The sequence below is a fragment of the Ornithorhynchus anatinus genome, chromosome 1 (assembly GCF_004115215.2).
Source record: "Ornithorhynchus anatinus isolate Pmale09 chromosome 1, mOrnAna1.pri.v4, whole genome shotgun sequence".
NCBI lineage: Eukaryota > Metazoa > Chordata > Mammalia > Monotremata > Ornithorhynchidae > Ornithorhynchus > Ornithorhynchus anatinus.
In genome coordinates this window covers 21,503,856-21,529,858 of record NC_041728.1, presented here as the reverse complement: position 1 = coordinate 21,529,858, position 26,003 = coordinate 21,503,856, and the positions used below count along the sequence as shown (strand labels likewise).

Sequence of the window (26,003 nt, the reverse complement as noted above, 5' to 3'; positions counted from 1 at the left end):
CCCTTTTCACAGGTGTGATGCTTTCCAGAAAACAATTCTAGAAATGATTTTTGATGAAGCCATGACCAGCGGTGGTTATAGTATGGTTTCAGTGTTGCTCCCTTTGCAATCGGGAAACAGTCTTTATCTCAAAACTCAGCATTACATCATCCTCTCACCAGTTCAGTTGGTGCTCCAAACCTGGGTGAACCATGAATACAAACAAAGCAAAGCCTGACTGAAACTGCAGCCAAGGGCTTGTCTTACAGCTCAGCAACCTGCATCAGTTTCCAAGCCGGTGTTGCGGAATTAACTCTTACCATAAATTTAGCAAGCAACTTGCCCAAAATGTCTCACCTCCCCCAGAAACCCAACTTGTGCTCATTCCGGGATGCGTTTTTGTATTTGACTGAATTTCAGCCTCCTACTCTTTTAGGAAAAATTATGATAATGGCATTTTTAAAGCACTTACCCCAGCACAATAATATCATATCAGACATAGTCCCCATACCACACAGGGCTCACAGTGTAAGAGACTGCTTCTAGTGAAACATCATGGCCTGGAAGAGCATGAGCCTGGAGGTCAGAAGGACCTGGGTTCTAATTTTGGCTCTGTCATTTGTCTGCTGTGTGACTTTGGGCAAGTCACTTCACTTCTCTGTACCTCAGTTACATCTACTAAATGGGGTTGAAGACTGTGGGTCTCATGTGGGACAGGAATTGTGTCCCACCCCGATTAGCTTATGTCCATCCCAGTGCTTAGTACAATGCCTGGCACATAGAAAGCACTTAACAAATACCATTATCATTATTATTAAGAGGGAGAGCAGGTATCTCATCTTCATTTTACAGGTGAGAAAACTGAGGGCCAGAGAGGCCAAGAGACTTGCCCAAAGCCACACAGGAGGCCAGGAACCCAGGCAATCTTACCCTTTTCATGTGTCAGTGAGCGGGCCAGAATTCAGCGTGCTGCAAAATTGCATGTGCGATCTTCACTCCCATTAGTCAGCTACAGCCAAAATCAGGACAAAGAGGCCTGGTATCCTAGCTCCCAGAGCAGTGCTGTCCCCTTGGATGATACTACTCATTCAGGGGGGTAATTCACTAAATGCTTCCTGGGATTGGTTCACTGGCTGAGCAGTTCCAGGTGAGGCTTCCCAATCAATTCAAAGCAAATTAGCCACTCATTCCCTGGAGAAGAATGTTAAGTCAAGAAGCAATCCGTCATACATTACACAAGGTAATTCTGTTCCTAAACCCGCCCAGTTCTTCCTCTGGAATCCCTCTTGGCTCCTCCCCATTACTTCCATTTGGTATGCCACTCTTCTAACTGGCTCTCAGTTGCCCCTTCTTTCTTCTGGGGAATTAATCCATCAATCAGCGCCTACTGAGTAATAACAATAATAATGAATAACAATAATAATAATAATGAGTAATAACAATAATATAATAATTATGGTATTTCTTAAGCACTTACTGTGTGCCAGACATTGTACTGAGTCCTGGGGTGGATACAAGTACATGAGTTGGACATAGTCCCTGTTAGTGTTCACAGCCTCAATCCCCATTTTACAGATGAGGTAATTGAGGCCCAGAGAAGTGAAGTGAGTTGCCCAAGGTCACACAGGAGACAGGTGGCAGAGCTGGGTTTAGAAGTATTGTGCTAAGCACTCGGAAGAGACAATAGAAGAAGGATGCTTGTTCCTTGCTATCGAGCATCTTAGACTCCAGGGGTTCCCCATGCAAGAAGCCATCCAGAACCAGTTGGAAGGGTGGTGTGACAGGCAGCAGTGAAGGAGGTTAAGAGCCAGTGTAGACCACACCTGCCCACATGAGCCTCGGTTTACTGGGATTTTCCTAGTTTCACATGGGGCCAGCCTGACCCTGGCACCTGAGGTTCAAAAATATCAAATTCCCCCTCAATAACAGCATCCTCTTTAGATCTATAATACTTACCTCTTGACAAGGAGTATTGATGCAAAAGATCAGAAGCCAGCAGTTCTGCCGTCACCAAACCTGGGCTAGGAATGGTATGAGGATTGGAAAGGAATTGAAAATATAAGTGACATAAATCTTCATGTATCCTGCCTTGCTGCTCCAGAGTCACTTCTTGGCTTTGTGATTCTAGGTAAAATGATAACAAGGCATGTCGAAGTCATAAAGGCCAATGTAGTCAACACTTGGTTATCCGTGAATGGTTTATCCACTTCGTGGATTATCCACAACATTCTTGTTAAATTCTTCCCAGCTGTGAAGCCTCCTTTCTTCTAATCAGGGTTAAATGATAATCAATCGGTGGAATTTATTGTTTACTCTGTGCAAAGGACTGTACTAAGCACTTGGGAGAGGTCAATACAGTAGAATTAGTAGTGATGTTCCCTGCCCATAATGAGTTTACAGTCTAGAGGGATAATAAGCCCTGTTGGAACTATACAGCAATAATAATGATAAGTAATAATAATAATAATAATGTTGGTATTTGTTAAGCACTTACTATGTGCAGAGCACTGTTCTAAGCACTGGGGTAGACAGGGTAATCAGGTTGTCCCATGTGAGGCTCACAGTCTTAATCCCCATTTTACAGATAAGGCAACTGAGGCACAGAGAAATTAAGTGACTTGCCACAGTCGCACAGCTGATAAGTGGCAGAGCTGAGATTTGAACCCATGACCTCTGAATCCCCAGCCCGTGCTCTTCCACTGAGCCACGCTAAGAAGTAACAGCAAAAACAGAAGACTCAATGCCTGACCTCCAGGAGCTTACCCTCTACTGGGGGATTCAGGCAGAGATAAATTATTTACAAATTACAGGAAGAAATAATTGAATATGTCTAAGTGCTAAGGATGAGTGTGAATACACATTACTGAAGAAAAGTTAATTTTGAGTCCAGTAACTTAGAATGATTCTATATAATATATAGCAGGGTCTATCAATAATAATACTACTAGGAAAGAGCCCAGGCTTGGGAGTCAGAGGTCATGGGTTCGAATCCCAGCTCTGCCACTTGTCAGCTGTGTGACTGTGAGCAAGTCACTTCACTTCTCTGTGCCTCAGTTCCCTCATCTGTAAAATGGGGATTAAGACTGTGAGCCTCATGTGGGACAACCTGATTACACTGTATCTACCCCAGCGCTTAGAACAGTGCTTTGCACATAGTAAGCGCATAATAAATACCAACATTATTAATAGTAATAATTCTGATATTTGTTAAGTGATTACTGTGTGCCAGGCACACAGTCCCTGTGAACACAGTCCCTGTACCGCATGGGGCTCACAGACTTAATCCCCATTTTACAGGTGAAGAAACTCAGGCCCAGAGAAGTGAAGTAACTTGCCCAAGGTCACACAGCAGACAAGTGGCAGAGCTGGAATTACAACCCACGACCTTCTGACACCCAGGCCTGTGCTCTGCACCCAGAAGGCAGTCAATAAAGATCAGTGACTGAGAAAACACCTAACTTCAATTTAAAAAACCCGGATAGGACTTCTTTACTCCCTCGTGTTATTTTATAAGCCTTTTTCCTCTCCTTCTTGCCCCAAACAACATTACCCTTCCCCTTGCATCCCCTCTGGCACCCATCAGGACAGGAATTTGGGGCCTTTATTCTTTCTTAGCCAAAGCTGAGTCCCAGGATTGAGGCAAACAGGCCTAGACAAGACTAGAAATAGCCCAGGTCTCAAAATCATGGGATTCTAGGGAATGTTTGCATATAGCCAGGGGCCCCTGTGAGCTGTGGAGAGGCCCCAGGTTCTATGTGAGGGAACTGGGGCATGGAAGACCCAGGGCTGTGAATCACCTGGATTTAGGACCAGTTTTTGTTGTTATTGTTTCTTTTAATGGCATTTGTTAAGCACTTACTATGTGTCAAACACTGTTCTAAGCAGCTGGGGTTGGTATGATGAGTTAATTAGGTTGGACACAATCCCTGTCCCACGTGGGAATAGAAGGGGGAACAGGTATTTAATCTCCATTTTACATTTGAGGAAACTGAAGCCCAGAGAAGTTAAAAGACTTGCCCAAGGTCACACAACAAGCAGCTGGCAGACCCGGGATTAGAACCCAAGATCTCTGACTTTCAGGCCTGTGCTCTTTCTTCCAGGCCATGCTGCTTCCCATGTTGACTGAAGATCATGTCTTCTGCTGTTGAGTTGTCTAAGAGTGTATTATTTTGTGACAGGCTCCTTCATCGAGTTATAAATCCACTGAGGGCAGAGATTGCATCTTCTATCTCCGTCGAACTCTCCCAAGCACATAGTTCAGTGCTCTGACTGAACTATTTAAGATCATGAGGCCAGATGGGAAATATTCCAAAAAATAGAGATCAAGCCTCTTTATAAGTCAATATAATCTTAGTCTGTCTATTGGGGCCAGATAAATACTGTAGCTCATTACAGCGCTGTTCCTCCTTTCAAAGACATCATTGTTGATTATGAGACTATATCCATTCTGCGTCTCACTGAGAATCTCTGCCTCACTGTGCCAGTGAAAATTAGCTTATTGACTTGCTTCTAAAAGACGCGTTTGGGCCCATGGGAAGAGAATGACTATGAGAGTCAGGAAACCCAGTCTCTAATCTGGATTCTAGTGAAGCAGTGTGGTATAGTGGGTAGAGCACGGGCCTGGAAGGCGGGAGGTCATGGGTTCTCATCCCCGCTCTGCCACCCGTCTGCTGTGTGATCTTGGGCAAATCACTTCACTTCTCCGTACTTCAGTTACCTTATCTGTAAAATGGGGATTGTGACTGTGAGCCCTATGTGGGACAGGGACTGTGTCCAACCTGATTTGTTTTTATACACCCTAGCACTTAGGACAGTGTAAGCATGTAACAAAAAACCTTAAAAAAAAATGCCTTAGGTAGCTCTATTAAAATAGGAGAGAGAACAGACATCGAATCCCTGTTTTGTTTAAGGAAACTGAGGCATAAAGAAGTAAAGTGACTTCTCAAGGTAACAGCAGGCAAGTAGCAGAGCAGGGATTAGAACCCAGAACCTCTGGCTCCCACACTGGTGCTTCCCACTCCACCTTGCACTGTGGGCACTTGGTATTCACTTCACCCTCAGTCCCACAGAACTTGTGAACATATCCATTATTTATTTCTTTGTGTATTTGTATTAATGTCTGTCTCCCTCTCTAGACTGTAAGCTTGTTGTGGGAAGGGAATGTGTCTACTATGTTGTCTAGAACTCTCGTAAGTGCTTAATATAGTGCCCGCACACAGTAAGGGCTTGACAAATACCGCTGATTGATCGAGGACAAGTCCAGCTGGCTGATGAGAGCAGTAGTAGATGACAACAGCTTCTAAGGTGACTGCATGGTGGGATATGGCACCTTGGCAGAGTATGGGCATTCTACTGCAGTCACTCTGGGCAGCTCGTTACGGCAGGGAACGTGTCTGCTAATTCTGTTTTATTGTACTCTCCCAAACGTTTAGTACAGTGTGGTGCATGTAATAAGTTCAGTAAATACCATTGATTGCACATAAAAGAAAACAACTTTCACACACACTTTACCACATGCAGTCCTCTGATCCAGCTACTCGCTCATGCCACTCCATGCCCCAATTGGTCCGGATGAGAGAATGCAAATAGCCCCGGGCCGACCATAAACACTTAAAATAAATTCCCCTGAACCTGTGCAGGTGATCTCAGGACTTAGACTGTCCATTCTTCTCAGTGGGAGACTCCACTGTCACCATCACTTCTAAAAACACAAAACTTCTGCTACTGACTCACGGGGGATGTCCGTGAATGTGTGACTGAAGCAAGTACTGAGTATGCCCAGCAGCGATGGAAGAGGAAGTTGCAATCCTCAGTTCAAGTCTTTACAACGTAACCCAATATTACTAGTTTCTTCAGTGTAGTTCAGGGATTATTATTGTTGGAGGGCGGGGGTGAGTTATGCGGTGAAGCCAAGCTGTTGTTCAGGTATGTTCCCCAGTGTTTCATGGAGCCTGTCACCTGACTCAGCCACGTGCAGTAGCTTTGTGAACTTGACCTGCTGCTTTTCAGATAATTATCTGTGGTGAAATATTTGGGATTTCCTTGGCTTCTTAATCATAGACGGATATGAGACCACACACACAAAAGAGTGAGGCACAAGGCAGAAATATTGCCTTGGGAAAATTATGTCATTATGTCATACTACAAGGAGGAAACTGCTGTGAATTGTTTAATAAGCTCATTGCTTACCTCTAAAAGCATCATCTAGCTCGTTGATTTTTGGCTCTAATAACAATGTCATTAATGTTATTGAACCTGATGAGTGAAAGGTCTTCTTGCAAATTGAAGCATGTGGTTTTGGCATCAGACCAATAGCACTTCTGCCCTGAATGCTGTTGAAGAACTGAAGGTTTCTGGTTTTGGCTTCCTAACTCGCTGTTCATTTCGTGCAGCCAACTGACATTTGATTTTGGAGGGAGGAAACAGTCGTGTTTCTACTCTCTTTGGTTACGTGGAAGTTTTTCTCTGAGATATTTCTCACTAGAGGAATCACATGATCTGGGGTTTCACATGCATGACAGTGGTAAGGCTGACTGATTTGGGAACCACCCGTGTGCGTGTGTGAGGTGAAGACCTCGGACAGTCACCGTCTTTGATTTCAGGGCACATGTCAGGGAGTGCTCCTACCCGTGTCCAGTCTGACATGGCATCCCTGAGACGGGGATCTTGCCAGTGACAAGTGCCAGCTCTGAGCTCCCCGTCTCACCTCAGAGTGGGGCAGCAGGAAGCAGCGTGGCCTAGTGGACAGAGCACGGACTTGGGAGTCAGAAGGACCTGGGTTCTAATCCTGGCTCCGCCACTCGTCTGCTGTGGGACCTTAGGCAAGTCACTTCACTTCTCTAAGCCTCCTCTAGACTGTAAGCTCGTTGTGGGCAGGGAATGTGTTTATTGTTGCATTGTACTCTCCCAAGTGCTTAGTACGGTGCTCTGCACACAATAAGTGCTCAAAAAATACAATTGGCTGAATGAATGTGCCTCAGTTACCTCATCTGTAAAATGGGGATTAAGATTGAGAACCCCATGTGGGACAGGGACTGTGCCCAACCCGATTAGCTTGTATCGACCTCAGCACTTAGTGCTGGACACATAGTAAGTGCTGATCAAATACCACCATTACTATTATTATTATTAGGAAGCAAACAGCAGTGGAGGCCTCTTCTTTGAGGTGAGAGTAATTTGCTCAAAGGCCTCCTTGGTTAGTACTTTGGTCAGGAGTTGTGGGCTGAGGATCGCTTTTCTAGTTGAGCCTGATACACTTTACTATTTCCAATGCCGAGGGAAGACATTCCTCCAGGCAGTATGGGGCATAAAATATAACCCTTTATTACACTGAAGTCCTGAAATGTAAACAAAACATTAACACTACAAAAATGCACCATTCTCAGAGGTTAGTACAGCATTTACAATTAGAGTAGGAGAAAGTTTAGCAACAGTAAATTTCCCTGAATGTGAAATTTGTAATATTTTATTACTCAGAACACACCAACACATTTACAGTAATTATTAGCGATAACTTGGTTGTTCCAGAAAAAATCACTACCTAGGACAAAAGACACGTTTTCCAGACCGTAATCTCCTGCTCTGCCAAAAGCAATCATAATCAGTTCATCCTCATGATTTCTTTGAATCCCAAAAATACTGGGCAGGGACAGAAGATTTCACTTTCTGGAGAACACCTCCAACATCCATCCCTCTTAAGCTACTAAATCTCATCATTTTTCACATAATCATCAGTCTTGTGGATAGCCAGTATGGAGGTGAAAATTTCTCAATAGTTATGGATTAGGGTCCTCAAAACTGACTGCTTCCACTCTTTTTGTGACCTCAAGACCAGAATTGGTTCAACAGCAGGAATAGGAATCTATAGCCAGAAGTGGGCTTACCAAACGGTAGCTATCACGCAAAGGTGGCCATGTGGTCTAAAGGCAGTACAATGGTAGGCCAAGGGAAAAAAACCCAGGCCAGGACTCAGGAGACCTAATGTCTTCATCTTTTGGTGTCTCGGTATCTCCATTTGTAAAATGACTTCCTTCCCCATCTCAGGTGTATCGGCAGAATAGGATGTAAGAGCTTCTGAGTTTTAAGGAAGAAAGGCACTAGAGAAGCCCAACATCTGTGGTTACACTTGTGATCGTATGGGGGGAGGAAGAACTAGTGCGTTAGTGTGTTCGCGAGAAGCAGCGTGGCATAGTGGAAAGCGCACGTATTTGGGAGTCAGAGGACAGGAGTTCTAATCCCGGCTCCGCCTGCATGTCAGTTGGTGACTTTGGGCAAGTCACTTCACATCTTTGTGCCTCAGTTACCTCATCTGTACAATGGGGATGAAGACTGAGCCTCACGTGGGACAACCTGATTACCCTGTATCTCTTCCAGCACTTAGAACCGTGCTCGGCACATAGTAAGCGCTTAACAAATACCAACATTATTATTATCCTCATTAGAAGAAGATCCGTCTGGCTGGGCTTGGTGGTCAGGGCCATGCCATGCCTCAGCTGGCAGGCCAAGGAAAGACACATAAAGGTGAAAGCCTGGACCTGCCTGCTCAGAAGGCCAGCGAGCATAAAAAGGACGTGCCCGTCGTCTCAGAGGGGGATGCCTCGACTTGTCTGGGGTTGGCTGGGGATGGCTGATGAAGGGTTTTCTTAATGAAGTTTATCCTGCTCTCCTTCTCCGGGGAGGTGGGGACAATGTGGGAACTGCCAGAGAGTCATCTTCTCCAAGGGGGATGAAGTCACGTGAGTGTAACTGGAAGAAGGGTAGCAAGAACTAGCTGTTGTCCCCTTAACGGTGTCTGTGTCTTCCTCCAAAATGAGGGCACCACTCCTAAATCCCCTTAACACAGACCTTATGCTACACGTTTAGCCACAGTATAGGACAGGAGGAACACATATATCTTGAAGAGGGGAACAAAATACCTCGTCTGTAATTTCACCTGAAATGTACACTGGAAATAACAGGCAGTGGAGTTGAATCCAACCTTAGAAAAGGCACAGTGGAAATCTGAATGTTTTTGAAGTAGTAGGCACTATATACCCCCTTTTGATGTGAAATCATTCAAACAGGGCTTAAAAGGGAAGGGGAAACAGTGAAGTGGCATGGTGGGCGTAGGCTTTCCCCTGGAGAAATCAGGCACAGATTTAATCCCCTAAAGGTTAGTGCAATGGTTTGGTTTCGGGTTTCTGAGAAGAGGGGGACACCCTTCCACCTTACTTCCTGCACAGCACACAAGTTAAGTTGTCCCGACGCTGCTTCAGCAAGAAATCAGTTCCTTGGCAGGAGACTGACATTGAAGTGGCAGGAAATAAATATCAAACAAATGGTCCCACAGAGGTTCTTTCTGATAGAGTCATTTCCGCCTGAGGTTTAGGAAAAGCCTTGTACATTCCAATTCATAATCTTATCGTAGTCCTGAATTCTTTGTTTTATGTGTGAGAGTTTATTCTTCAAGTAGTCACAACGCTCCTTTTTTTCCAAAAATGTAGGATCCTGCAAGAAACAGCAAGTAAATCAAACATTTCACTGAAAAAAACCCAGTAGAATTTCTGTTTCTTCTGACTGGGCACAGATTTACTCAGGGTTCAAAATAGCTGGGATGCCAGTCAGGTGAGTCCAGAAGAAAAACCTTTTAGATAAGCCTAAAGACCAAAGATGAGAAAATTTAATTTGTGTGGAACCCATCCCTGTAACACTCACAACCTGGGCGAGAAGCAGCGTGGCCTAGTGGATAGAGCACACGCCTGGGAGTCAGGAGGGCCTGCCTTCTAATCCTGGCTCTACCACATGTCTTCTGTGTGACCTTAGGCAAGTCACTTAACTTTTCTGTGCCCCAGTTGCCTCATCTGCAAAATGGGGATTAAGACTGTGAGTCTCCTGTGGGACATGGACAGTGTCCAACCTGATTATCTTGTATCTACCCCACTGCAATACAGTGCCTGCCACATAGAAAGCACTTAAATATAATTTAAAAAAAAAACCCAAACCAAATAAAAAAAGACCTCTCACAAAAAGGATGGATAGGATAGGCTGGAACAAAAAAGTGTTGGGATTTCTCTCTAGTCTGCACTCCACTGAGAGTTGAGGAAGGAATGAGAATCAGAAGCATATGAGACACTCTGGTTCTTGCAGCAGATGGAGAGTAATCCTTTGGGAAAGAAGGTCAAAACTGATTCATTCACTGCAAGTGAGAATGAGACTAAAAGAGAGACTGGAAAAAGGGATGCGACTTCCTCAATTATTTGGGGTTTTCAGTGATTCATAAATGGAGTTTTCCCCTAGTGCTCAGAACCTGAATCCGTCCCCAAATACCAGAATGCGCCCTACATGGCTTGAGGAATCACTAGTCAGAACCAGAATGAAAGATTTGAGAGAAAAAAAAATTTTTAGGAGTACTCACATTCTTTTTCTTTTTAAATTCTTGAAGAATTTTTGCAATTCTTTCATGTTCCTAAAAACAAGATGTTTTACAATTTAATATACCAATTTGCTCCTCAAATTTGAGACTACGCCCTCATTTCATTCATTCATTCATTTAATAGTAATTCTTGAGCGCTTACTATGTGCAGAGCACTGTACTAAGCACTTGGAATGTACAATTTGGCAACAGAGAGAGACAATCCCTGCCCACTGACGTGCTTACAGTCTAATCGGGGGAGACAGATGGACAAAACAAGACAGCTTAATCATGATAAATAGAATCAAGGGGATATACACCTCATTAACAAAATAAATAGGGTAATAAAAATATATACAAGTGAGCACAGTGTTGAGGGGAAGGGAGGGGGGAGGAGCAGAGGGAAAGGGGGGAAAGGGGACTTAGCTGAGGGGAGGTGAAGGGTGGGGGGCAGAGAGGGAGCAGAAGGAAAAGGGGAAGCTCAGTCTGGGAAGGCCTCTTGGAGGAGGTGAGGTCTCAGTAGGACTTTGAAGAGGGGAAGAGAGTTAGTTTCCCTTATTCACCCTCCCTTCTGTGTCACCTGGGCACTCAGATCTGTACCCCTTGAACACTTGATATTCACCCCACCCCCAGCTGCACAGCGCTTTTGTATGCAGCCTTATCCTCTCCCATTTTCCCTCTCTGGAGTGTACTTTAGTGTCTGCCTCTCTTGGACACTGTAAGCTCCTTGTGGACAGAGATCATGTCTGCTAACTCTATTGTACTGAAACCTCCCAGGTGCTTAAAGTGGAGTGCCCTGCACATGGTAAGCACTCAATAAATATGACTGATCAATTAATTAAAGAGAAAACATTTTCCCCAGTGAGACAAAGTCTCTCCCCCTCGCCCAAAATAAAATAAAAATCATACATTTAGTGATCTGGAGTCTGAAAATTTTCCTTTAGGCAAATCCCATTCTCTCCTTGCGACCCTGGCCCATCTCCAGTTTTACATGCCTCCAGTTGTAGGCAGAGAAGACAGCAGTCAAATCTAACCCGATTCTCTCTGCCGGGGTTGCCCGGCAGCTACAGCTCGGTAACTCCTTGAGGTCCTTCCTCGTTTGCTATGAAGAAGTTAGATGAAGAAGCAGTGTGGCCCAGTGGAAAGAGCATAGGCCCAGAAGGCAGCAGGACCTGGGTTCTAATCCCAACTCCGCCACTTGTCTGCTGGGTGCCTTGGGCAAGTCACTTCACTTCTCAATTACCTCATCTGGAAGATGGTAGTTGAGGCTGTGAGCCCCATGTGGGTTGTGGAGTGGGTCCAACCTGATTAGCTTATATCTATCCCACTGTTTAGTAAGTGCTTAACAAATACCATAAAAAAAGGGGTGGGGGGGGAAATGGGACAGGACATCTAGATGCTGCAGCCCAAGCCACAAAGCATATGTCCTGTCCCATTCTCTGTGCTCTACCACTCCACCCTGGAAATGCAGCAGTTTTTACTCTTCAATTCCTGAGGATTAGCCACCCTGACTCTACGTCAATAAGTTGGTTTTGCAATAACACGCTTACCTATGAGACATCACAGTTTATACTAGAAGGGTAGTAAAATAATATTGAATTACTCAGATGTGAGGGGATGGGTGGACTGCATTAGCCAACGAAACTGGGTGGCGGTGAGGGTAGAGGCTGGGTACTTATTTACACAGCTGCACAAGATGCCAAGGGAATTTTTTTAAGACACTCATCGCCACAGTGGTTTGAACCTTCTTTTCAATGCCATTCTCAAAGGGGTGACTGTTCAAGAAGCTGTCCACCATTTACTTATTGTCCTGCAGACCGGCTTAACGGGTGAAGGAGAAAAAATTTAATTGAGGACGGGACGGTACGCAATGTGGATTTTTAGCTTAAGAAATGAAACCGGGACTTCATTTTTGATCGATCTCCCCCGTTCACATTCCATTCAATGTTTACCTCTCGATTTTCTGGGTGATGGGGCAGTTTGCTCATCATGGCATCCAACTCATCAAATTTTCTTAGGACGGCCTGAACTTCAGCAGAGAGCTCTTTATATTCTGAAAATTGATCTTTGAACACAGCTTTATAACGCTCCCGCTCATCATCTGTCTGAATCACAGGGTATTTTCTGAAAGGGAAAAAATTATACCAGAGCTATGCTTTACAACGGCTCTTACTCCATCCTAATCCTCCCCGACCTCTCAGCTACCTTTGACACTGTGGCCATCCCCTTCTCCTCAACACATTATCCAACCTTGGATTCACTGATTCTGTCCCTCTACTGGTTCTCCTCTTATCTCTCTGGCTGTTCATCCTCAGTCTCCTTCACGGGGTCCTCCTCCCCCTCTCATCCCCTAACTGTACGGGTTCCTCAAGGGTCAGTTCTTGGTGCCCTTCTATTCTTCATCTACACTCACTCCTTTGGAGAACTCATTCGCTCCCACGGCTTCAACTATCATCTCTATGCAGATGACACCCAAATCTATATGTCCTCCCCTGTTCTCCCTCCCTTCAGGCTCGCATCTCCTCCTGCCTTTAGAACGTCTCTCCTTGGATGTCCTCCCGCCAAGACAGAGCTCCTCATCTTCCTTCCCAAACGCTGTCCTCTCCCGAACTTTCCATCACTGTGGATGGCACAAACAAACTTTCCGTCTCGCAAACCTGCAACCTTAGTGTCATCCTTGACTCCTTTCTCTCATCCACCCCACACATCCAATCCGTCTCCAAAGTCTGCCGGTCTCACCTTCACAACATCGCCAAGATCCGCCCTTTCCTCTCCATCCAAACCGCTACCACATAAGTACAGTCACTCATCCTATTCCAGCTGGATTACTTTCCAAGCGGTTAGTACAGTGCTCTGCCCACAGTTAGCACTCAATAAATACGATTGAAAGAATGAATTTACCAAAACATGCTAAAATGGGAAAATAGCTGCTCCTTTACAGCTGCTCAGTACTTCCTGAATGCGGCATTTCTAAACTGGAGTTAAGGCTCCAAGCAGGGCAGTAGAGGAAATTAATTTGGACATAAAAAGTGTAAGTGAAAACAAATGGACAATATGTCTCCTTTGGATGAAATGGCAAGATTCTCAGAAAGATACTCACGCAACGTAATCTGGCATTATTATAGGTTTAGGAATATGACCAGATGGGATGTGTCCACTAAGGAGTTCAGGTTTCAAGTCCACTGCTTTCAACTCTCTGAAATAAACTTCCTGGTCTCTTCGCCTGTCATCACCAGTGGACATATCATGCTTTGAATTAAATGGGAAAAGGAAAAGAAACAAAAGCAGTCTTTAACATAACTGAATTTATTATCAGAAATACTTTTCATTCTGTTCTCCTGTCCTTTTCAGAATCTTAGAGATATTTCGAAAAAAGGAGGCTGGGGCCGGAGGGGGAGGAGAAAGATAGTATCGTTCTCTCCCTTCCCAAGCCTCTCTTCCTGTACTCCTAGGAAAAGAAGTCTTGTCTTTTCTTATGCTGTCCGACCCAACGTGACTCCATGGCCACATCTCTCCCAGAACGCCCCACTTCCATCTGCAATCGTTCTGGTAGTGCATTTTCTTGGTAAAGATATGGAAGTAGTTTACCATTGCCTTCTTCCATGCAGTCAACTGAGTCTCTGCCCTCAACTCTCTCCTGTGCCGCTGCTGCCCAGCACAGGTGAGTTTTGACATGTAGCAGATTGCCTTCCGCTCGCTAGCCACTGCCCAATCTAGGAATGGAATGGATCTGCCTCTGCTTGACTCTCCCTTCCATAGTCGAGACGGGTAGACCACTCCAGGGGTGGTCCTGAGAGGGGTAGGAAAAGAAGTACTCGACCTTTTAAAAATGAACGATTCCAGATTTGAGATGGAGAATGTCGGTTCCTGCCACCCACTCTGGGAGGTCAGCTGTCAAAAATTATTTTTGCAGGATTTCGCAATCTGTATTCCAAGCTAAAGGGAAGGTTTACAGAACAGCAGTGGCAGAGAAGCAGTGTGGCCTAGTGGAAAGAGCATGGGCCTGGGATGCAGAGGACCTGGGTTCTAATCCTGGCTTTGCCCCAGATCTGCTGTGTGACCTGGGTAAGTTACTTAACTTCTCTATGCCTCAGTTCCCTCACCTGTAAAATGGAGATTCAATACTTGTTCTCCTTCCTTCTCAGACTGTGAGGCCCACATGGGACCTGATTCCTTAGCATCTGCCCCAGCACCTAGTACATTATTTGGCACATAGTGAGTGCTTAACAGATATCTCAATTATTATCATCAGAACAGTATCAGCACCTAAGTTTCCAGAGGGCCATGAGACCTGGCTTACCCTCGGACATTACCTCCATTAGTGACAACTGCTGATTATACTTCACGTTAAGTGGCAGGAATGGACCATCAACACGCCAGTCCACACAGCTTTATGTGACATTGGGGTAACACCATTTTTCTGGACAGAAAACATATGGAACGTGGAAGAACAGTCTGTTTTACCTCGGGCTGCTGTATGGAGAGCCCAAGTGGGGGTGAGAGGGAGGGACCCACAGGCAGAGCGATGAGAACCAAACAATTAAAAGCCAACCTCACCCCGTGCGGTGTGGACGTAGATGGCCGAGAGACAACACTAGTGGCCAGACCTACCCGGAATAACTCCTATTAGCTCTGACTAAACTGCAAGTCAAAGTGGCAGACTCCAGAAAAGTAACAAAAGGGACTGCTGCTGGCTGCCGTCACAAGCCAATATTTGTGTGCAGCGAGCGAGCAACCGGTCAACGGTCAACGGTCAACCCCACCTGCACCCAGAGATAGTGGCTCACCGTCAGTGGTGTCATCTTTGAATACAAAGGTGAATTGTGTCTCTGTGCCGTGGGTACTAAGCCAAAAGGTTGCTTTCAGCATCTGAATCACAGAGCTGGAAAAGACCTTATGGGATCACCCGGCACAGCACCAGCAGATGACTTACTTTCTAGGACAGGTAGAAGCCTATTCTTCACTTGCAGCTATCTGAGGACGTAAACTCCCACCATCTTTCTTGGTAGCCTATTCCGGGGGTTGATGACCCAATTGGCCAAGTTTTTCTTTCTCCTGTTGTAGTAACAGTGTCAATTTTGGAAGGCCCCCTGAGTACAGTGTCCTGTACTCGAGTAAGAGAGTCCAACAGGAGCTTTTCATCTTAAATCCGGTTTATTTCCAGCCATTTCTGATAACATCCTGTTAAGGCTGCATGCCGGATGCTGCTCTTTTCCTGAGGCCTACCGGCCCTGGATGCTACAGTAATTTGGGGGTGCAGGGAGGCACACTTGCTCTTCTCAGTACACTAGGGCACCAAAAAGCGTGCGCGGCATCCTCGCGGTACACAGATGCCTCCTGGCTCCGGCCTCTATTTTTTTTTTTTTTTTACTGATTCCCAGGGCGGGCAGGCACACAAACACCAGGAGAATTTACAGTTGGTCTAATTAGATTACTCTTGAAAACCAAATGCAATAATCCAAAAAAAATGCCGGAGCCTAGTTCTCTGCTGTATCTAAGTCGTTTCCTGGTAATGCTATCTCCTGAGTTAAAATGTGATGCTGTTGATGAAGACTACCCATGTCAACCAGGGTAGCCAAAGAGACTCGTGCATCACAAACAATTAAAATTAGAGTTGCTAGGTGCAGCCAGGTTGTAGAAGCAGGCTGGTACAGTTGTTAGGGTATGGTCCTGGGAGTCAGAAGGTCTTGGGTGCTAATCCCGGCTCCACCACTTGTCTGCTGTGTGACTCTGGGCAAGTCACTTCACTTCTCTGGGCCTCAGTTACCTCATCTGTAAAATGAGGATTCAGACCGTGGGCCCCACGTGGGACAGTGACTGGGTCCAACCCGATTGGTTTGTATCCACCCCAGCGCTTAGCACAGTGCCTGGCTGTAGGCGTTTAACAAATACCACAATAATAATTATTATCATTAGGTGGTTTGTCTGATACCGTTTTCAATGCTTCCTTGTTAACAGAATCTTCCAGAAGCCCCCGGTCTGAAAGAGTCTCACAAGTTCTAACAACTGCACACTGCTGCGGCTGTTTGTTGTTGTTGACACTGTTGTCGTTTCTTAGCAGGCTACGGCTCTGCCACTATGTTTGGGACTCTACTTTACTTGAGTCTTTGCTTATATCCCCCCCACCCAGCTTCAGCTCATGCCAGAGCTGCTTTCTCCTCACATGTTCTGCCTAAGCGCTATCACTTTGATGCCAGTGGACTGATCTGAGATCCAGGACCCCATTTTTATCATCCTGCTTTTGCTATTTACGTTGGGTTCGACCTGCAGACGATGGTGATGAAACTGCAGATGAAGTCAGATGGGCCACCTATGGTAGGTCCAGACCTTAAGTCCTTATAGAAGACTGGACATCATGACCACTCAGTGGTCCTTCATTAGGTATGCTGGAAACCAGAGCTCCATGCTGAAGTGCATTCAACTATGGGTTTTGCTCTAGGCTAATAATGGAGGCAAGAGGATGAAAATTCAGTTCCAAGATGGCCTCCACAGGGAATTGCTCCATTCCTGGTCCCTTGAAGACATGTTTTTAGAACTGGTGTGGGGGCTTGGGGAATATTCTCCCTAATTATGAGAGTTTTCAAGGAAAGTGGAATTATTTGCTTTTAGCCTCATAACATACCAAGAGGGTGTAGATGAGCAGACTGTATTAGTTCTTGATAAACAGATGGATAAACTGAGGTCTGATGAAGGGATGACTCTCCCATTGGCTGGGTACTCCTGGACAAGTCCATTCCCTGCCTACTAACCAGTCTAGCATGTTTTTCATGGCAAAATTATTTTACATTTAAATGCATAAGAGTTCCACATGACAATTTACACCAATGAAACTGAGAAGAAAGAGGGAAGCGGGGTGGAGGATGGGGAAGAGGACACATAAATGGAAGAGCTCAAAGATGCCACTTAACGACAATTGAGCGGGAAACAAAAAGTTGCAGTCTTCTCATAAGGTGATGGAGATGGGCACAAGTCCAACCAAGAAAAACAGGGGTTCATTTTGCTTAACCCTCTAATTCATCACTAAACCAAACTCATGTGCTGAAATTCCTCCATTCCCCTCCCACATCTGCTTTCAGAAAAATAAATTCCGATGATTTCAAAGGCAAATCTGAGCTGGTGAACTTTCCAAAGGGCTTTAGGAATAGGTAGGAAACAGATGAAAAGCCCAAAAATAAAGAGGTGGCAAGCTACACTATAGTTTGAAAATACTTCTCTAGTTCAAGGTATTTCTACTGAATTTATTTCTACTCTCTCTAAAAAGGAGGAGGATTAAAAACAAGTGATGTTCTTACCACAGTCCTTTTGGGCTGAAAAGATGGTGTATTCATCTAAAATCCAAAGAGAGAGATTAAGTTAGTTTCAAAGAGACATACCAAGCGCTCAGTCCAGTGCTCTGCACATACCTAAGCGCTCAATATATACAACTGAATGAATGAACACCAGAAAGCATTCTGCAAAATATTGTTCATCAGTCCCATTCAGAGCCAATTTGTGATTATTCAGGGGCTGGCTGGCTTATTTTGTGGATTATGCAATTTCCTGGTTTCTCTTCCTCCTTCCCCCTTATGGCCATTTCATTGTCTGCACCTCTGCTGGGAACAGGGGTGGAAGTAGAAAATGGATGGATGAAACTCACAGTCAATTTTGCTGTTTTTTGTAGCTTTGGTAACATGGGAAGAAATGGAAACAAATTGGCTAAAACGAGGTTTCTGAATTACCAGTGGTTTTCAATTTTCTGGGCTACCTCAGCCCTCTTACTACCTTGAATAATAGAAAGTTGGGTGGTAACTGCTTTAGAAGCCCAGTGGATTTTCCAGAAGGAAAAATTACAGGTCACACTAGACATTTAGCTTTCAAACAAGTTGTAATGTTCTAAGAGATTTCATACCATTAACCAATGTAATTCATTTCAAATGGATGACTATTAAAGAGCCTTATTACCAACAAGCTTTGGTTGCTGGAGGAAAAGGATAGTAAAGAAGACTTGACAATTATCACAGTTATGAAGCAAATCTGAAAACTGTATAAAGCTCTTTAGTCATTAGTTAACCTATAAATATGGTCCTACAGGTTAATTTCTCAAGAGGTACAGTCACTTGTTCATAACCTCTCAGCAAGACAGCGGCGAAGAGGGATTAGAATTCAGAGTTGCCTAATTAATAGACAAAGAGAAATTTAAGCACTTGCATAGAAAGTGCTTTTGTAACTTTTTAGGTAAAACATTTGGGTCAAATTTAAAGACTTTCAGAATAGTTACCATAATTATAACCTAGTCCTGTAATTTCTGTGTAATAAATAAATAAAAAGCAATTTCTGAAGTTCTGCAATGTACATGCAGTACTTTAAACTGCAAGTCAATAAACACATCACATGCATACTTATGTCAAAAGTCACAAAATAGGATTTCATTTTCACTTAATTAAAGCAGTGAAATTTTATCCACAATACAGAGCCTGCTGTGCAAACCGACAGCACTACCTTGGTGTAAGATGTACTTTTTTTCCCCTCAAACTAAATGTTAAGATCAAAATTAAGATAAATTAGTTTTCAATGGTGCAGGAAATTCCATTCTATACACTTCCTTAGAGATAGAATGAAGAAAACAAAGACTGTGTTCAGTGGAAAAATGAAGTTTATAAAAGTATTCACTAAATATTTTGTCATGATAAAACTGGGAATTTTCAACTCTAATGTAAGGCTAATAGCCTGTTTTTAGCCCAGAGGTTTAATTGGTATGTTTAGTTAATTTGATGAATCTGGCGAATGAAATAGCATCGCCCGGTCCCTGCTTTTAAAACAAACTTATCTAACACAGATAAAATTAATACAAATCCAAACCATTCAACAATGCATCTCTCAGTGCCCTGCAAGGCAGCTCACTGATGTTGGTTAAAAAACAAACTGCCTTTATAGCCTCAGCGGCTCAGTGCACCGTGAGTTCCGTACATGGAACAGTGGTTTCACCCAACTCAACTCTAACATACGGCTAATTGGAACAGAATTGAAACATGAACTACTCAAATAGTTCCATCAAGCCTTTTTTCTCTCTGACAAGAGAGACAAATCCCTAATCAGGTCTCTAGAAGATTTAACACCCATCAATCCTTCTGAAAGATCAAGTAGGAATGAAAAAACTCAGCTTTTCCTTAACCAAATTCATCTGTTTAAGAGGCTGGGGGAAAGCCAGAACAATTCCCTTTTGTAAAGTTCAGCCCCAGTTTTACTGTACTCTCCCAAGCACTTAGCCCAGTGCTCTCCACACCGTAAGCACTCAGTAAATAGACTGAATGAATAAATACAATTGAACGAAGGAATGAATTACAGGCAAAGTAAGCATTAGTCCTTTACTTCAAACTCTGTGGAGCTGTAAAACTCTAAGATTAAGCAGATGTCCAATGTTGTGTCATCAGGGATGGGATGGGCTTTCTGCACTCTGCTTTTGAGGAATAGAACCAGCCAGATGGGGGGAGAGGGGACAGGAATGAAAAAAGGAATAAAAAAGGAAAAGTCTTTCCTTGTCCTTTCCTTTTCCAACTTACCTCTTGTTGATCCAGATATTCTCTCTGCCTCCTGGCGGCTTCGTGCCTCCAGAGTTTCAGGCAGATTATAGCACCGATGAGATAAACGATCATCGTGACGAACAGAAATATCATCGCTGCCGTCTGCCCGCCTTCCACCCGGCAAAATGACGCATTCATTGGGGTGTTGAATAACGGGTAATAGCAGAGCCCGCCCCGGTTCGTATCGTTGACGTAAACGATGGCTGCGGTCATATACAGAATGAACAGAGCGACGTTGATTCCGAACTCCGTCAGGGGCCACCAGCTGGAATCGAGAAGAATGGTCCGATAATACATGGACATGCCCAGTACCAGCAGGATGATGGTCGTGATCCACGCCAAACCGGCAACCACAAGTACAAAGGGGGTCTTGGGCCCACTATAGTAGTAGCCTCCGTGCATGCTGCCCATGCTGCCGGTCCCCATGCCGTACGGCTGGGAATAGCCAAACATGTTGTACCACTCGTTGTCCTTGTGAATGTAAGCGGTGACGCAGGCGAAGACGCCCGCCCCCAAGAGCAGCTCCACCACTCCCAGGATTCGCAGCAACCCTGCCCACGACTTCATGTAGGAGTATCTCAGATTGTACTCTTCCACCTTCTCGCTGTAAGTCCTCGCGGTTTGCGTGTGGCGTCCGAGAGAGCCGTAGGGCTCTCGAGGAAGCATCGCTTCCCCTTCTTTCCGCGAACCGTAGGTCCCGCCCGACCCTCCGTAGGGATCCCGATAGGACCCGGGAGGCGACCGACGGTCCGGTCTCGTTGGAGAGGCTGGCGGAGAACACTCCACTCCATCGGAAATGTACTTGATGTCGGAGCCCGGCCTATCCCATCCCGGATCGCTTCTCTTCCCCCTGAAGAAGTTCTTCCACGAGTCGGGAATGAATCGCCTCACGGGCTTGATATCCGGAGCCACGGCTGGTTCTTCGGTCTCGCCGGCGAAGAGTTCGGGGCCAAAGGGCGGTTGTAGAGGGAGAGGAGGGGGCGGCAGAGGATCCGAACTCACGGCCAGCTCGCTGCCTTGGAGGCTCTGAAGCGTTCTTATCGTCCGGTCTGGTGGAGGGGAGTCCACGGGTACTGCGTCGTATTCCCGGCCTCGGGGCCTGCCTCTCCTCTCAGCCAAAACGCCATCGGACGACATTTGTGATCTTCACCCCTGTTTCACAGATTTGAAGAGTTACTCACGTACAGAGTTGCTGTATGTAAGAGTTGCTCCCTTATTTTAACTTATTTCATCCCAACGGCAGCCAGAAGCGACCGCCCGTGTGCGTACTCGCAATGAAGATTCCCAAGTTATACTATTTGGAGATGGGCAATGCTTTATTGGCCTTTTCTCAGTGTTATCTCCCCACACTCCTTAAACCTAGTCACTCAGATTTTAAATGTAAAATAATGCAAGACCTCAAGCAGAAAAATGAGTACATCCACTTCTCCTATAAGGTTGTGTCCTTGCAGAAATCTCCACTAAGGAAAACTCCTGTGGTTTCAACACTGCTCATGAGTGGGGTCAAAGCTTTCTAAATGGGATTTGTGTAGTCAGATGAATAGCCCCTATTACCCTAAGAAGGATCTTATCAAAACTGTAGTGAAAGCATCTGTTAGACAGAACGGAGTTGAGGGAATGTCAAAAATCAGCATTAAAAATAGCACTTCAGTACATATTCGGACCACTCAATTTCTGATCCAACTCATTTTGAGTATAAATTGGTTAATATTTCTAGGGCTGGTTCTTATTTGGAGTGACCTGATCAAAAGTAGCATAGGAGCAAAACAAGACCTGTGTTCTTTTCCCTACCTCCAACACTAACTTACTGGAAGATTTCAGCTCAAGTTCATTCAGCTGGTCCTCGATAGTATAAAACGTAACCTGGCTATGCCCCCAGCCAAGATGCTTATTATAATACCCTGCCTTTATGCTGCTTTTGTGGTGGAGGCACATACGTACAATAAGTGCAGTGAAGTAAAATCCAAAAGACACACTACGCTAGTATCAATAAAATCTCAATTTAATAAGAAATGCCTCGACCAAGGTCCTCAAGGGGAGGGCTTTGCTGAACCACGGCAGAAAAGGAATTCCATGAATAAAAACTTGGGTGGAAAATACCCTCTTCACCAGTTGCTAAACAGCAAATACAATTTAGCAATGTCAGCAGGAGGGCCCTCTAGCATTCTCTAAGTCATTTATATCCATCTCAACTCTCTTGTAATATGTTAATATGTACTATATTCAACTGTACAATATACAATTGAACATTCGGTTACTTGACTACTCCTGTGAATATTTTTATGTTCATCTTCTCTTCAGCGCTTAGTACAGTGCCTGGCACATAGTAAGCACTTAACAAATGCCAGAGTGAAAGCTCCTTCAGGGTAGGAAATGAGTCATTTCATTCCCAAGCCCCAAATCCAATATATTGCATCCACTGGGCACTCACACACTACTAACCATGATGGCAACGGGGCATGAGAAAAGGGGTCATCCCCAAAAGTCCAAATGATTGGGATTGTTTGAGGTCACAGTTCAGGAACATCAGGAATTTAGCTGCTGCGTGACTTTAGGCAAGTCACTTGGCTTCCCTGTGCCTCAATTACCTCATTTGTAAAATGCGGATGAAAACCGTGAGCCGCATGTGGGATGTGGACGGTGTCCGTCCTGAGTAGTTTGTATCTAACCCGGTGATTAGTACAGTGTTGGGCACATAGTAAGTGCTTAACAAATGCCATTAAAAAAAATTAGCTAGTGCACAGAGCGGGATTGGCATACTAAGACCCTTGTGCCAGTGCCTGGCAACAACCTAGCATCAACTGTGATCTAATAATAATAATAATAATAATAATGATGATGGTATTTGTTAAGCACTTACTATGTGCCAAGCACTGTTCTAATGGCCTAGTGGACAGAGCACGGGCTTGGGAGTCAGAAGGACCCAGGTTCTAATTCCATTTCTGCCACTGGTCTGCTGTGTGACCTTGGGCAAGTCATTTAACTTCTTTGTCCCTCAGTTCCCTCATCTGTAAAATGGGGATTAAGACTGTGAGCCCCATAAGGGACAGGACTTGTGTCCAACCAGATCCCTTTGTATTCACCCCAGCGCTTAGAACAGTGTTCGACAGGTAGTAAACACTTAACCAATACCATCATTGTTATTTTATGCTCTGCATAGAGTGGGTCTTGGAAGTTTCCCAAACAAGGATGAGAACGGAGACAGTGTGAATCTGAGAATCGGTCACTGTCATTGGGAAAGGGATTAAAGAGGTGTTAGAGTTTTTAGCTCCTTGCTTAGGAGGCATGAGGAGGAAGCACATGGGACTGCTTAGCCTTCTATATGAAATTCATTCAATAGTTTTGAGTGCTTACTATGTGCAGAACACTGTGCTAAGTGCTTGGAATGAACAATTAGGCAACAGAGAGACAATCCCTGCCCAACAACGGTTACACAGTTTCTAGAGTTCAGGCTCCCTGAAGGGAGCTGGGATGTGAGGCAAAGATAGTGACTTGTGAAAAGGCCCTAAGAGATGAGGCAGGGCAAATGACTCGGGAGGGGAGGATAGGATCTGCCCCCTTGGCACTACTTAGACCTGGGGCGCTCCTCACAACCTCCCTGAAGGGGAGGGACAAAGGCCCAGTTAGAGAAGCAGCACGGCCTGAGAGTCAGAAGGACCTGAGTTCTAACCCCGGCTCTGCCACTCGTCTGCTGGGTGACCTCGGCCAGGTCACTTCAGAAGCAGCGCGGCTCTGTGGAAAGAGCACGGGCTTGGGAGTCAGAGGATGTGGGTTCTAATCCAGGCTCCGGCATTTACCTGCTGCGCGACCTTGGTCAAACCACTTCACTTCTCTGTGCCTCAGTGACCTCATCTGTAAAATGGGGATTAAAACTGTGAGCCCCATGTGGGACATCTGGATTACCCTGTTTCTATCCCAGCACTTAGAACAGTGCTTGGCACATAGTAAGTGCTTAACAAAAGCCATAATTATTAGTATAGAAGCAGGGTGGCTTAGTGGCAGGAAGATGGGTTTGGGAGTCAAAGGATGTGGGTTCTAATCCAGGCTCTGCCACTTGTCCGCTGTGTGACCTCGGGCAAGTCAGTTAAATTCTCTGGGCCTCAGTGACCTCATCTGTAAAATGGAGATGAAGACTGTGAGCCCCATGTGCGACAACCCGATCACCTTGTATCCACCCCAGTGCTCAGAACAGTGCTTGGCACACAGTAAGCGCTTAAGAAGTATCATCATCATTATTATTCGCCAGGCCTGAGTTCCCTCATCTGGAAAACGGGGATGGAACCTGTAAGCCCCATGTGAGACAGGGACTGCGTCCAATCCCTTTAGCTCGTATCACCGCAGTGCTTAGGACAGTGCCTGGGACACAGAAAGCACTTAACAGAAACCGTCGTTGTTATTATTACTATTACATTAAGTGGCCATCCTCGAGGTCGGTCTCTGGATAGGGCAGGCCCTGATGGGTCAGTAGGGGATGGAATTTTATAAAGTTCACTTCTTTGGAGGGTTGGCCCAGACTCGATGGAAGCCTGGCCTTGTTTCCCACCCTGGCCTCCCCCTTCCTCCAGGTCAGCCTCAGGGGGCCGGGCACGACCTCCCCCTCTGCGGGGGTGGGCCCGGGGGGGGGCGGGGGGGATGATGGCCGGTTGGGGGTGGGGTGGGCAGGACACGACCAAGGAAGGGGGCAGAGGCTCCTCCTCCTCCTCCTCCTCCTTTTCCCACCCAGACAGGCCGGGACAGGGCCGGAGGGCCAGGACCAGGAGAAGGGCAGGAGGGCCAGGGCCAGGAACAGGGGGAGGGCCAGGGGGAGAGCAGAAGGGCCAGGGGAAAGGCAGGAGGGCCAGGGCCAGGACCAGGGGGAGGGCAGGAGGGCCAGTGGGAGGACAGGAGGGCCAGACCAAGAGGGCGAAGGGGAGGGCAGGGGGACCAGGACCAGGGGGAGGGCAGGAGGAGGGCAGGAGGGCCAGGGGGAGGGCAGGAGGGCCAGGCCAGGGGGAGGCCCGTGTTTGGGCGGGGGGTCCCAACCCCCTTTTAGGTGAGGTTCCGAGGGTCTGGCGTGGGGGTCCCCGGGGCAAGCAGGTGGCGGTGGGTCGGGGGATGGATGGACGGGCGGGGGAGGAGGGCGGGGGAGGAGGGCGGGGGCCGCGGGCGGCAGGGCGAGCAGGGCGGCGGAGGAGGCCTCCGGGCCGGGGTCAGGCCGGGGTCGGGCCGCCCTCGGATCACCCCGGGAGGGGAGCGGAGCGGAGGAGAGGAAGGGGAAGGGAGCCGGCTCCCGGGGGCCCTTCCCCACCCCCCGCCCCATGTCCCCCCGGCCCGTCCCGACCCGTCCCCTCCCGGCCCGTCCGGGGCTGCCCGCGGGGACGGCGAGGAGAAAGCAAGGAGGGCGGGCGGGCGGAGGCGGCGGCTCATCCACTTACCGCTCAGCCGGCGGCCGCCGAGCCAGAAGGACACACGGAGACCACGGAGCCCACCGGGACGGGAGAGAGAGGGGACGAGGGAAGAGGGAAGAGGGGAGAGGGGAGAGGGAGGAGGGAGAAGGAAGGGGGCGGAGCCCCACCTGCGCCCCGCCCCCCCACACCCTCCGGGTCACGTGACCCGCCCCCCGCCCCCCCCCAGGCCGACACTCACCTGCGAGGGGCGGGGAGCGGGAGCGGGCCGCCCTTCGCTCCCCACACCGGAGCTCTCCGGCAGTCCATCCCTCCGGCAGTCGTTAGGTCAGTCAGTCAGTCCTTAAGTCACTCAGTCCCTCAGTCAGTCAATCAGTCCTTAAGTCAATCAGTGCTTCAGTCAGTCCTTCAGTCAGTCGGTCAGTCCCTTAGTCAGTCAGTCCTTAAGTCAGTCCATCAGTCAGTCAGTCCTCTAAGTCAATCAGTCAGTCCCTCAGTCAGTCAGTCCTGAAGTCAATCAGTCCTTCAGTCAGTCAGTCAGTCCCTCAGTCAGTCAGTCAGTCCTTAAGTCAATCAGTGCTTCAGTCAGTCCATCAGTCCTTAAATCAGTCCCTCAGTCAGTCAGTCCTTAAGTCAATCAGTCAGTCCATCAGTCCTTCAGTCAGTCCGTCCATCCATCCTCCCGGCAGA

General features: G+C 46.5%; 1 protein-coding gene across 2 annotated transcripts; it reads right to left on the bottom strand.

The window, feature by feature from the left end:
- Positions 1–8,926: 8,926 nt before the first annotated feature.
- Positions 8,927–25,430, bottom strand: MARVELD2 (MARVEL domain containing 2). Of its 2 annotated transcripts, none has more exons than XM_029076482.2 (7): positions 25,344–25,430; positions 19,909–21,081; positions 17,662–17,697; positions 13,470–13,618; positions 12,322–12,493; positions 10,373–10,423; positions 8,927–9,465 (listed from the first exon to the last, which is right to left on the bottom strand). In XM_029076482.2, the coding sequence occupies exons 2-7, from the start codon at positions 21,064–21,066 to the stop codon at positions 9,343–9,345; spliced, it is 1,689 nt and encodes a 562-aa protein (XP_028932315.1). In that variant the 5' UTR covers positions 21,067–21,081; positions 25,344–25,430; the 3' UTR covers positions 8,927–9,342. The 2 variants fall into 2 exon arrangements, with proteins under 2 accessions (XP_028932315.1, XP_028932317.1); XM_029076484.2 differs by lacking the exon at positions 25,344–25,430 and adding an exon at positions 23,727–23,766.
- Between the last annotated feature and the right edge of the window lie 573 nt (positions 25,431–26,003).

Bases quoted from the DNA above. Each gene is read 5' to 3' on its own strand.
- MARVELD2 (XM_029076482.2), bottom strand. From the start codon at position 21,066: ATGTCGTCCGATGGCGTTTTGGCTGAGAGGAGAGGCAGGCCCCGAGGC. The intron at 10,424-12,321 runs GTAAACATTGAA...TCTTGTTTTTAG, and splicing joins ATCACCCAGAAAATCGAGAG to GAACATGAAAGAATTGCAAA. The intron at 9,466-10,372 runs GTGAGTACTCCT...TGTTTCTTGCAG, and splicing joins AATTTAAAAAGAAAAAGAAT to GATCCTACATTTTTGGAAAA.